This window comes from Carcharodon carcharias, chromosome 9 (genome assembly GCF_017639515.1).
Source record: "Carcharodon carcharias isolate sCarCar2 chromosome 9, sCarCar2.pri, whole genome shotgun sequence".
Lineage (NCBI taxonomy): Eukaryota > Metazoa > Chordata > Chondrichthyes > Lamniformes > Lamnidae > Carcharodon > Carcharodon carcharias.
This window is the reverse complement of record NC_054475.1, coordinates 82,359,063-82,372,347: the sequence shown is the minus strand read 5'-3', so window position 1 is coordinate 82,372,347 and position 13,285 is coordinate 82,359,063. Positions and strand designations below refer to the sequence as shown.

The following is a 13,285-nucleotide window of genomic DNA, read 5'->3' as shown; positions in this document are numbered from 1 at the left end:
TATCAACCCATATTTTTCCATGTGACTACTAATTCTATCTGGAATAATTGTCTATAGAATCCTGCCCACCACTGAAGTTAAACTGACTGCTCTGTAATTGCTCCGCTTATCTTATGACCTTTCTTGAACAAGGGCATAATGTTTGCAATTCTCCAGTCCTTTGGTATCATCCCTGACTCTAGGGAAGACTGAAAGATTATGGTCAGTGCCCCTGCAATTTCTACTCTCACTTCCTCCAACATCCTTGGATACACCTCATCCGGTCCCGGTGCATTGTTAACTTTAAGTATTGACAGTCTATTCAACACTTCCTCCTTATCAATTCTGAACCTTTCTAGTGACAGAGTTTCCTCATCTGTCACCATGACCTGGGTAGCATCTACTTCCTTGGTAAAGATGGATGCAAAGTATTCATTCAATACCTCAGCCACAGCCCCTTTGTCCATGTGTAAATTCCCTTTTAGGTCCCTAATCAGCCCTACTCCTCCTTTTACTATTTATATGCCTTTAGAAGACTTTGGGATTCCCCTGTATGTTGGCTGCCAGTCTTTCCTCATAATTCCTCTTCGCTTCTCTAATATGCTTTTTCACCTTCCCTCTGAAATTTCTGTATTCCTCTTGGTTGTCAATTATATCTTGTACCTGACACCTGTCATTAGCGCACTGTTTCTTTTTTATCTTAATTTCTATCTCCTTTTTCATCCAGGAAGCTCTAACTTGTTTGTCCCACCTTTCTCTTTTGATTGAATATACCTTGACTGTGCCCGAACCAGTTCTTTTCGGAAGGTAGCCCATTGTTCAGCTACAGTTTTTCCTGTCAATATTTTGTTCCAGTCTATTTGGCCCAGCCCTGTTCTTGCCCCATCAAGGTCGCCTCTTGTCCAGTTAATTATTTTTACTCTGGATTGCAAATCGTCCTTTTCTATCATCATCCTAAAACGTACAATACAATGATCACTGTCTCCTAAATGTTCCCCCACTGCCTCATTTCCAAGAACCGGGTCCTATAGTGCATCTTTTCTTGTTGGATTGGACACATGCTGCTGTAGAAAATTCTCCTTGACACAATCTAAGAACTTTTGCCCCTCTCCACCCTTTACACTACCACTGTCCCAGTCTATAATTGGGTAATTAAAGTCCCCCATTATAACCACTCAATATGGTCTGCATCTCTCTGTAATTTCCCTGCAGATTTGTTCTTCCAGGCCCTTCTCACTAGTTGACGGTCTATAGCCTACACCGAGCAATGTAATTGCACCTTTTTGTTCCTTAGCTCTAGCCAAATTGATTCTGTCCTTGAACCCTCTGGGACATCCTCTTTCTCCTCCGTTGCAATGCTCTCCTTAACAAATACCACCACCCCTCCACTTTTCCAATCTCTTCTGAACACCTTGCACCCAGGAATATTTAACACCCACTTCTGCCTTTCCTTGAGCCAGTTCTCTGTTATTGCCACAACATCATTATCCCACATGGTAACCTGCACCTGTAACTCCCCAATCTTATTTACTACACTCCGTGCATTCACATACATGCATAGAAGCCCTGATTTAGATTTTGTTAATTTCTCCCTTACTCTGACTTTACCTATTAACTTACTATTCTCTATACTAGTGCTATCTGTCCCTCCCAGTATTTTGTGCACCCTGGTATTCTTCTCTAATATTTTTTCTTGGTTCCTACACCCTTGCCGAGTTAGTTTATAGCCCTCCCACAGCACTAGCAAAATGTCCTGCAAGGAACTCAGTCCCAGCTCTGTTCAGGTGCAACCCGTCCAGCTTGAAGAGGTGCCATCTCCCCCAGAGCCAGTCCCAGTGTCCCAGGAATCTAAAGCCCTCTCTCCTGCACCATCTTTCCAGCCACGTATTCATCTGCCTTATCCTCCCATTTCTGCACTCACTGGCATGTGGCACTGGGAGTAATCCAGAGATTACTACATTTGAGGTCCTGCTTGTTAATTTTCAACCTAGCTCCCTAAACTCTCATTGCAGGACCACATCCCCCTTCCTACCCAAGCCATTGGTACCGATGTGGACCGTGACCTCTGGCTGATCACCCTCCCCCAGAAGAATGTCCTGCAGCCGCTCTGTGACACCAGGGAGGAAACATATTATCCTGGAGTCACATCTACAGCCACAGAAACACCTGTCTGTTTCCCTAACCAATGAATCCCCCATCACTATTGCTCTTCCTTTCTTCTTCCTCCCCTCCTGTACAGCCCAGCCACTCGTGATGCCACAAACTTGGCCCTGACTGCACTACTCTGATGAACCATCATCCTCACCAGCTTCCAAAACAGAAAACCAATTTGTGAGCGGGACCCTAGGGGACTCCTGCACTACCTGCCTACTTCTCTTGGACTGCCTGTTAGTCACCTATTTCTCGCTGACTCCAGGCCCTTAAGCTGCGGTGTGACCACCTCTCTGAATGTGCTACCCATGGAGCTCTCCGCCTCGTGAATGTGCCACAGTGACTCCAGCCGTCGCTCGAGCTCTGAAACCCAGAGCTCAAGTTTCTGCAGCTGACAGCACTTCTTGCATATGTGGTCATCCAGGACACTGGTAGTGTCCATGAATTTGCACACATTACAGGACACACATTACCCTGCCATGTCTTAGCTTTACTTCCCTTACATTAACTTTATTCTACTTTGGATTATTTATATTACTTTATTACATTGGCCCTAAACTTCCCTGATCCCTGGTGCTTTGCAGTTAAATCCAAATATAGGAACTTTAAAAATATTACACTTCTCTAATTTACTTACCAGTTCCTATTTACCAAGGCTGCTGTGCTTCTTTGAGAAAAGGTAGAAAAGGAAAGGAGCACCTCCTCCCTCAATCATTAAACTCCAACGGAAGCACTCTACTGCAGCCAAAAACAGCACTCCAGTGCAGCCAAATTCAGCAATATAAGATATCCTACTTTTATACTCTCTGAACCTATCCTCTGAAAACCTGATTAAACCAGTTATCGAATTAACTAGTTGCAGTTGCAAGCAGAGCCTGCATGAGCCCTGTTTTAAAGCTGGACTATTCACAGGTTCTAATCTTATCTTCAATATGACCTCCTAGAACCTGCTTCTATTGCAGATCCTTAGTTTTAATGTGTAAGTGCCTTTAGTATAGAGAAATGTTTAATAAAGCTATTAGAAGTAAAAAAACTCACTTTCCAACCCTAACAGCAACTTTTACTTAATTGCTAAATTAAAAAAAAGACTAGACTTTAAATAGAATTTAACCCTTAAACTCCCTGTCACCAAATTCCAACTGAAGCTCTCCAGTGCAGTCAAACACAGCGCTCCAGTGCTTTCATTAACGTAAAGAAAACAAAAAACTGCGGATGCTGGAAATCCAAAACAAAAACAGAATTACCTGGAAAAACTCAGCAGGTCTGGCAGCATCGGCAGAGAAGGAAAGAGTTGACGTTTCGAGTCCTCATGACCCTTCGACAGAACTGAGTGAATATTAGAAGAGGGGTGAAATATAAGCTGGTTTAAGGTGGGGGGGGGGGGTGGCGTGGGCAGAAGTGGGAGGGGGCAGTGTGGTTGTAGGGTCAAGCAAGCAGTGATAGGAGCAGATAATCAAAAGATGTCACAGACAAAGGAACAAAGAAGTGTTGAAGGTGGTGATATTATCTAAACGAATGTACTAATTAAGAATGGATGGCAGGGCACTCAAGGTACAGCTCTAGTGGAGGTGGGGTGGAAAGACTAGCAGGGCATACAAGATTTAAAAATAATGGAAATAGGTGGGAAAAGAAAAATCTATATAAATTATTGGAAAAAACAAAAGGAATGGGGAAGAAACGGAAAGGGGGTGGGGATGGAGGAGGGAGTTCAAGATCTAAAGTTGTTGAACTCAATATTCAGTCTGGAAGGCTGTAAAGTGCCTAGTCGGAAGATGAGGTGCTGTTCCTTCAATTTGCGTTGGGCTTCACTGGAACAATGCAGCAAGCCAAGGACAGACATGTGGGCAAGAGAGCGGGGTGGAGTGTTAAAATGGCAAGCGACAGGGAGGTTTGGGTCATTCTTGCGGACAGACCGCAGGTGTTCTGTAAAGCGGTCACCCAGTTTACGTTTGGTCTCTCCAATGTAGAGGAGACCGCATTGGGAGCAACGAATGCAGTAGACTAAGTTGGGGGAAATGCAAGTGAAATGCTTGTTTCACTTGAAAGGAGTGTTTGGGCCCTTGGACGGTGAGGAGAGAGGAAGTGAAGGGGCAGGCGTTAGGCGTTGCATCTTTTGTGTGGGCATGGGGAGGTGCCATAGGTAGGGGTTGAGGAGTAGGGGGTGATAGAGGAGTGGACCTGGCTGTCCCGGAGGGAACGATCCCTATGGAATGCTGCCGGGGGGGGGGGGGTGAAGGGAAGATGTGTTTGGTGGTGGCATCATGCTGGAGTTGGCAAAAGATGCAAGACCTGCCCCTTCACTTCCTCTCTCCTCACCGTCCAAGGGCCCAAACACTCCTTTCAAGTGAAACAAGCATTTCACTTGCATTTCCCCCAATTTAGTCTACTGCATTCGTTGTTCCCAATGTGGTCTCCTCTACACTGGAGAGACCAAACGTAAACTGGGTGACCGCTTTGCAGAACACCTGCTGTCTGTCCGCAAGAAAGACCCAAACCTCCCTGTCGCTTGCCATTTTTACACTCCACCCTGCTCTCTTGCCCATATGTCTGTCCTTGGCTTGCTGCATTGTTCCAGTGAAGCCCAATGCAAATTGGAGGAACAACACCTCATCTTCCGACTAAGCACTTTACAGCCTTCCGGACTGAATATTGAATTCAACAACTTTAGATCTTGAGCTCACTACTCCATCCCCACCCCCTTTCCATTTCTTCCCCCTTCCTTTTGTTTTTTCCAATAATTTATATAGATTTTTCTTTTCCCACCTATTTCCATTATTTTTAAATCTTGTATGCCCTGCTAGTCTTTCCACCCCACCCCCACTAGAGCTGTACATTGAGTGCCCTGCCATCCATTCTTAATTAGTACATTCGTTTAGATAATATCACCATCTTCAACACTTCTTTGTTCCTTTGTCTGTGACATCTTTTGATTATCTGCTCCTATCACTGCTTGCTTGTCCCTACAACCACACCCCCCGCCCCCCACCCCCCACCCGCCCCTTCTCTCCCCCCACCTTAAACCAGCTTATATTTCACCCCTCTTCTAATATTCACTCAGTTCTGTCGAAGAGTCATGAGGACTCGAAACGTCAACTCTTTTCTTCTCCGCCGATGCTGCCAGACCTGCTGAGTTTTTCCAGGTAATTCTGTTTTTGCTTTCATTAATGTAGGAGGTTTGTGACTAAAGCAGATGACTTTGTAGCCTGCCCTTCCATTTGTATGAAGTTACCCACCCCTCCCCCCTAACAAAGTGAGAAAATTCCCCTCCCACATAAAGAGTAAGGAAGCTCCATTTGAAAAAAATGTCCAATATATTTAAGGTTTTTTTGTATACTACCTGTCACAGTGTAACACTACTTGTAGTTACAATTTAAATGTACAACACTTTGAGATGACAATCTGATGCATAGAGTTAAGATGATCTGTTCCTATTTTATACACTCTTAAACAATTGGGGATGAATTGGAAATACTGAAGTAGTTTTAACATCTCATTTGTGAAAACAATACTTTGCTTTTGACATCAATATTTTTCAAATCCAGTAGTCTGTGCATCACGTCTCTGCATAGGCAGCCATGCTGATAATAATAATACTCTTTAGAATGTAAGCCTCAGGTGTATCGACAAAGGAGCGTTTTTTTCCCGAATGTGACTGTGAGAATAAGCTTCCTCCAGGAGAAAGTTGAACAGTTGCTGTAATCAGACCGTCTTCCTCAGCACGGCTGAACGGAGTCAGTTCTCCTGCGTTGCGATAGCCATCAACCAGTGCTGACAGTTCTCCCACTCCCCACAGATAAATAAACCTTCCTGAGAACCAGTTAAAAACAAATGTTCACATTGCTCCCCACCACCCCCCCGACACATGCCAGCATGAGCTGTTCAAAGTGTTGAGGGGAAGGCAGAGGGAGCTCTGGCAGTCCCACTAATGGCGCTGAAAACATGCAACGAACTCCTCAGCTGGGACTTCACCAAATCGTCTTCTATCAACATCTTGGAAAACAGGCAAAGAAAGAAAATGATTGCAGTTATTAGGGATGCAATAACATTTCAAATCAACATGATACTGAAATACACATGCATCATAAAGATTTATATCATAGATGCAGAGCAGCATTCAGCTCTGGAGGAGAAAATGACTTGTTCACATCGGGCAAGGATCAGAATGGTCACTGAGATTTAGCTCCCACTTGATCCAAATTATGAAATGAGGCCCTGGGCCTAGTTGGGGCTTGTGCGGTCCTGAAGGGGTAATAGCCCAACTCTACCTTCACACAATGCAGCCAGGAGGGTACTAAACATACTCTGTAATTACAGAAACTCCCATGTTACTTGTTAAAAGGGTGACATATGCACTGGTACACAAGGATTTTATTCCAGTTGGGGAATACTGAAGTGGTTGATGGTTAGGATTAGATGGGAGAGAAGTGCAGCTACACTCAAAGATGGATTTGACAAACCCTCATCAGTTTGAGGAGCTGAATCTGTGTCCACCATTCTTCTCTCAGGAATTCAGATGCACAGAGACCAAAGGAACACATGGGGAGTATACGTCCAAATCTCTTTCCATCTATATCTTGGCTTTTACATTAGGTTTGAAGCATAAATTCTGGAGTGCATTTACCCATTAACGTCTTCAGCACTTCATAATAAGCAAGCATGTTTGAAGTAAAGGGAGAGAACAAAAGGTTAATAAACATTGCACACCGGAAAGAGTTGAGCAAAGAATAGAAAAGATATTAAGTTCATTGAATGATCAGTGAAAATGTTTTGTGCAAATATAAGGTTCTAGGAATGGCAGCAGACCATTCAGCCCCTCAATCATGTTTCACCATTCAAATAGATCATGGATGATCTGTACCTCAACACCAATTACCCACCATCGCATCATACAATATTTTCCCGTGTGGTTTGTCTTCAATTCCCTTTTCCCTATCTTCCCTAAAGTGTTTAAATAAGGACTTATCCAAAACTTTCAAGTGGAAGGGAGGGCTCTCATGGTTTGGTTTTCTTATTCCATGCATCCTCACGTTTTTAGCCCATTTCTTGCCCATTTTCTGATCCTTGCTTCAATTGTCATTAAAAGTGAATGTTCTGTAATTTGGACACAGCGCTGGAGCTCATCCCAGGCTTAGCAACAAGTCATAAGGAGCCTATATAGACCACATAACGAAACTTGCTCATGCTTCTTGACACATTGCCAGCTGGTGTCACAAGAATACTGACATTTCTGTGATCCCACAGAAGGAAATGAATTCTTGGTATTTCTGCCATTTCATATCATATACAGCCTACGCACAAAGAACTGCTGCATGAGTTAAATCCCAGCACTGCAGATCTGTGACTGCCAATGCTCGGAAAGAGAAACCACAAGCTGCTTCTCTCTTTTGGGTCAAAAGTATTTCCAGCTTTTTCTGTTCCTGCTCAAAACTTTTCCCAGTTCTGATGAAAGATCATTAGCCGGAACATTAACTCTGTCTTTCTCTCTGCACAGATGTTGCCAGGCCGACTGAGTAGTTCCAACATTTCCTGCTGCACACTCTCGACCTCTCTCTTCAGCAGCACCAACTCACTCCAGCTCAAAGTTTCGCTGCTCTGCCATCTCATTTCATCCTTTACCTCATCTGACATCTTAAGAAAAAACTTTGCCCTGCTGTTAGGTGTGAAGGATTGCAAACTTCAAGAACTTGAGGGTACCAATGCCACTCCAAACTTTCTTTCCTTTCCCTCTGACCCTGTCCCTTCTTTTTATCACGTCCCTTGATGTATATTCCCAATACCTTCCATCCTTCCCCTCTCTGACACTGAACCAACTGTTCTTAGCATTTGTGTAACAAGGCATCTCCTCTCAATTTAAATTGCACGGCCATTACAGTCTCTAAAGACTTGCTTTTGCAAGATATTCTGTTAATTCTGCATTGGACCAATGAGAATTGCTTTGGGATCACGCCATTAACTTCAGAAATGGCATTGTGAGGGGATCCAGCAATGTACTGAATTTAAAAATCGCACCCTGGCGTTCAAATCTTCCCTATCCCTATTGCTATAACCTCTGCCAATATTCCCAAAGTTCCCGGTGCTCCTCAATTTTAGTCTTTTGCCCATCTGTGATTTTCATCACTCCACTGTCCCTTCCGCTGCCTTGGTCCGAAGCTTTGGAATTCCCTCCCTACACCTCTCCGCCTCTCTCCTCCTCTTTTAATGCACTCTTTTTGGTCATCTGTCCTAATAATTCATATCACTCAATATCAAGTGTTGCTTGATTGTACTCCTGTGAAGCACCTTACTTTTTATTACATTAAGGTGCTATATAAATGCAAATTGTTGTTGTTGCTGAGCCTGGGATGAGCTCCAGCTCTGTGTCCAAATTACAGGGCATCCATTTTTACTGATAATCGAAGCAAGGATCAGAAACCGGGCCCGAAAAACATGAGGAAGCATGGAATAAGCAAACCAAACCACGAAAGGCCATATCCTTCTAAAGAATCCCTGAATGACAATCCAGTAACACACTACCAGATTTACCAGGTGACTTCACGAGCAGAATTTCCCAGCCCTCACGTGACAGCAGAGATGATGGGAGGTGGGGGTGTGTGTGTAAACCAGAGGGCAGCCAGAGGGGAGCTGTGGCGGGAGAGCTCCCTGACACAGTCCCACTGCCAGGGATGTTTCCCAGCTGCGGATTGTGAGGCTGATTGGCTGCTCACTCCAAGCAGTTGGGCAGCTGATTGGCATGATTAAAGGGCCTATTAATGGCCATTTTATAGAGCAGCTAACATTTTGCCAAAGGTAGGGCGACCACCCCAGTCACACTGGGAAGCTGTCGGCTTCATGAAGGTGGCCGTCTGGTGCCAACCCACAGAGGCCATCGGACCTGGAAGTTCTATGCCCCACAGCCCATATGATGCCTCCAGAGGGTTTAGTCCCGCAATCAGTGGGGCCATCCTCCCCCTCGGCCAGCCTGAAATTTAATTTGTACTTACTTCTACGAGGGCACCTCCATGTTGAGGAAACCCGCGGTCCCCTACTTAGCTCAGCAGTGACATCTCTCACCTTGGTGTTGCTGGGACTTCAGAGCTGTCTCCTTCTGACTGGGCCGGAAGCACCAGAAGCCCACCCGCCATCCTTAACTGGACAACAGCCCGCTGATGGCCATTAGGGGGCCATCTGTGGTAAAATCGCCAAGACAGTCCTGCTTTCGGCAAGAATGGGCTTAGGGCAGCTCAGCTCCTCAGTTCAATTATCCTCAGATGCATCATCAATGACCTTCCCTCCATCATAAGGTCAGCAGTAGTTACTGTTTACTGATGGTTTCAATGCAGATGACTCCAATCAAATCCTCTAATAATGAAGCTCATGCCAGCAGGACTAGGATAAAATCCACAGTTGTAGGTAACATCTGCCCCAAATAAATTGAGGCAATCACCATCTTCAATAGTGGAGACAGAGTAGTGGTAATGTCACTGGACTAATAATCCAGAGGGCCAGGCTAATGCTTTGGGGGCATGGGTTCAAATCCCACCATGACAGCTGGTGTAATTTAAATTCTATCAATAGAAAATCTGGTATTAAAAAGCTAAGACTCAGTAACAGTGACCATGAAACTATCATTCATTGTTGTAAAAACCCACCTGGCTCACTAATGTTCTTTAGGGAAGGGAATCTCCCATCCTTACCTCGTCTGGCCTACATGTGGCTCCAAACCCACAGCAATGTGGTGGACTCTTAACTGTTCGCTGAAGCAAGCTACTCAGTTCAAGGGCAATTAGGACTGGGCAACAATTGCTGACCTTACCACCTATGCTCACATTCTACGAAAGAATATACGAGAAAGTCCTAGCAGCTCACCTTAACCTTCAACTGTACCACCATCACCGTGTCCCACACCAGCAAAAACCTGGGAGGGTGGAGGAAGGTTTTTACAGATCAGAAGCTCCACTGGATCAGCTAGACCAACGCTGTGGCTCAAAGAGCACGAAAGAGGATGAATGGCTTATCTCCTGAACTCTCAAAGTTTCTCCTAACACTTAGAAAAAATTCTTTCTTGGGATGCGGGAGTCACTGGCTAGGCCAGCATTTACTGCCCATCCTTAATTGCCCTTGAGAAGATGGTGGTGAGCCATCTTCTTGAACCGCTGCAGTCCCTGTGGTGTAGGTAAACCCACAATGCTGTTAGGAAGGGAGTTCCAGGATTTTGACCCAGCAACAGTGAAGGAATGAGGATATATTTCCAAGTCAGGATGATGTGTGGCTTGGAGATGAACTTCAAGATGGTGGTGTTCCCCAAGCATCTGCTGCCCTTGTCCTTCAAGATGGTGGAAGTCACAGGTTTGGAAGGTGCTGTTGAAGGGGCTTAGTGAACTGCTGCTGTGCATGTTGTAGATGGTACACACTGCTGCCACTGTGTGTCGGTGGTGGAGGGAGTGAATGTTTAAGGTGGTGGATGGGATGCCAACCAAGTGGGCTGCTTTGTCCTGGTTGGTGTTGAGCTTCTTCACATTTACAAGGTCTAAGAGTATGATAAAATATTCGCCACACATTTGGATGGGTGCAGTCGGAACACTCAAGAAGTTCAACACCATCCTGGACAGGACAGTGTGACTGGCACTACTGATAGTGAACTCAACCATGTTCACCAGTAATTCATCAAAGTTATTTATATAATATCCCTCTCTTCTGTGGACAAGTCCAGTAATGTCATGGGACCACCATCAGCTCCAAATTGCCCTCCAAGTCGTACACTATCCTGACTTGTATATACATCTCTGTTCCTTCCTCATCATTGCATCAATGCCGTGGAACTTCCTTCCTAACAGCACAGTGGATGTCGGCACCACATGCACTGCAGCGGTTCAAGAAAGCAGCTCACCCCTGAAACTTTGAGAGGTCAGGAGATAAGCCATTCATCCTCTTTCATGCTCTTTGAGCACAGTGTTGGTCTAGCTGATCCAGGGTCTGGTACATAAAGGGCTAATGTGGGACTGCGTACAGTACTGTCTACAGAGTGATGTAAGAAAACACATTGACTCAGTGCGAGGGTCTGTGTAGAGATGGACAGAGTAGGGTTAAGGCCTAGACTGGAGTCAGTTCCATACCTGTACTCCCTAATTTAGATATGAACACAGATAGGGGATGTTAATAAAGACTTGCCATTAACATACTATAGACTGTGAAGCCTTCTTCATGGTGTCTGAAGCAGGATTCTTCAACCCCCAACTTCTCAAGGCAACTGGAGATGAGCAATAAATGCCAACTGCACAGTGATGCCTCCATTTCAAGAACTAATTCAAAGATGTTCTCACACTACCATAAGCAAATCATTGACTGGTTCTGATCAAGGACCAACATTCTTGCTTTGCTAATTCATATTTCTTCTTCTTCTTATAGTTCCTTGGTTAATAAATCTTGTCTAAGATGATTTTAATACATGTTGAAACAGTTTTCCTTGAAACATTCAATACACATTAAAAAAATAGGCCAGGTAAATGTTTGACAATGAATTTTTACATAGTATCCAATTTCACTGAACAAATATGACATTGTCATCAGGCCAAAGTACAATATATGGAGAGAGGCAGATGCAAAACGCATCGCGCACTTTATTACTGAGGCTATTGTTTAGGGAAGAGGGAATTTCTGGAGCCATCAGTGCGTCAATTGTTGCTTTGTATTACCACAAATCCACTGTTAACAGAGATAAAAACAAAAAAACTGCGGATGCTGGAAATCCAAAACAAAAACAGAATTACCTGGAAAAACTCAGCAGGTCTGGCAGCATCGGCGGAGAAGAAAAGAGTTGACGTTTCGAGTCCTCGAAGGGTCATGAGGACTCGAAACGTCAACTGTTAACAGATGTTGCCTTAAGCAAGCAGAGGTAACAGAAAGCCCATTGTAACCTGAACTGCCAAATAACCACAAGTCATGACTCTGCCTCTCCCTAGCTCTGCTACATTTTGTTTGATAGTGTTGCTGTAAAGCTCCTTAGAACACTTTACAACAACAACTTGCATTTAAAAAGCACCTTTAGTATAGTAAAACATTCCAAGGTGCTTTACAGGAGCGTTATCAGACAAAATTCGACACCGAGGTATTAAGGCAGCTGACCAAAAGCCCTGTCAAAGAGGCATGTTTAAAGGAGCATCATAAAGGAGGAAAGACAGCAAGAGAGGCAGATATGTTTAAGGAGGGAATTTCACAGGTTAGGGCCTTGGCAGCTGCAGGCAGAGTCACCAACGGTTGAGCGATTAAAATCTTGATGCTCAAGAATTAGAGGAGCACAGATATCTCGGAGGGTAGTGAGGCTGGAAAAGATTACAGAGATAGGGAGGGGCGATGCCACAGAGGGGTTTGAAAACAAGGAGAAAAATTTTAAATTTCAGGTATTACTTGATTGGGACCAACAAGCACAGGGGTGATGGGTGAGCAGGACTTGGTGGGAGTTAGGATATGGGCAGCAGAGTTTTGGGTGGACTCACATTTACATTGAGTAGAATGTAAGAGGCCAGCCAGGTGTGTAATGGAATAGTCAAGAATTGGAGGTAACAAAGGCAGGAATGAGGATTCGAACAGATGACCTGAAGGCAAGGTTAGAGTCAGGCGATGTTATGGAGTCAGAAGTTGGCAGTCTCAGTGAAGGCACAGATATATTGCATGAAGCTCAACTCAAGGTCAAGTGCGACACCAAAGTTGCAAAGAATCTGGGTCACCGTCAGGGAGGGTGATGGTGTCGGTGACTAAGAAGCAACAAAGGGTGGAAAACATTAGTGGGAGTTGTCTATAGACCTCCAAATAGTAGTGATAAGGTAGGGGACAGCGTTAAACAGGAAATTAGAGATGCATGCAACAAGGGTGCTACAGTAATCATGGGTAATCTACATATAGACTGGGCAACCCAAATTAGCAATTATACTGTGCCAAATGAATTCCTGGAGTGTGTCAGAGAGATGGTTTTTCAGACCAGTATGTCAAAGAACTGACTAGGGAACAGGCTTTCTTAGATTAGTTGGAAAATGAAGTAGTCCGATCTGAAACTAAGGTCCTAAATCTTAACAAAGGAAACTACGAAGGTATGAGGCATGAGTTTTCTAAGATAGATTGGGGAACCTCATTAAAGGGCATATGGTGGATAAACAATGGCTAATATTTAAGGAATGAAGGT

At 44.4% G+C, this 13,285-nt stretch overlaps 1 protein-coding gene across 2 annotated transcripts in view; it reads right to left on the bottom strand.

The window, feature by feature from the left end:
- Positions 1-5,422: 5,422 nt before the first annotated feature.
- Positions 5,423-13,285, bottom strand: part of dock11 (dedicator of cytokinesis 11) — a 274,194-nt gene continuing 266,331 nt past the window's right edge. For both annotated transcript variants that reach the window (XM_041195295.1, XM_041195296.1), the window contains one exon: positions 5,423-6,120. In XM_041195295.1, the coding sequence (XP_041051229.1) occupies positions 6,010-6,120 (111 nt within the window). In that variant the 3' untranslated portion in view covers positions 5,423-6,009. The remainder of the gene's footprint in view (positions 6,121-13,285) is intronic.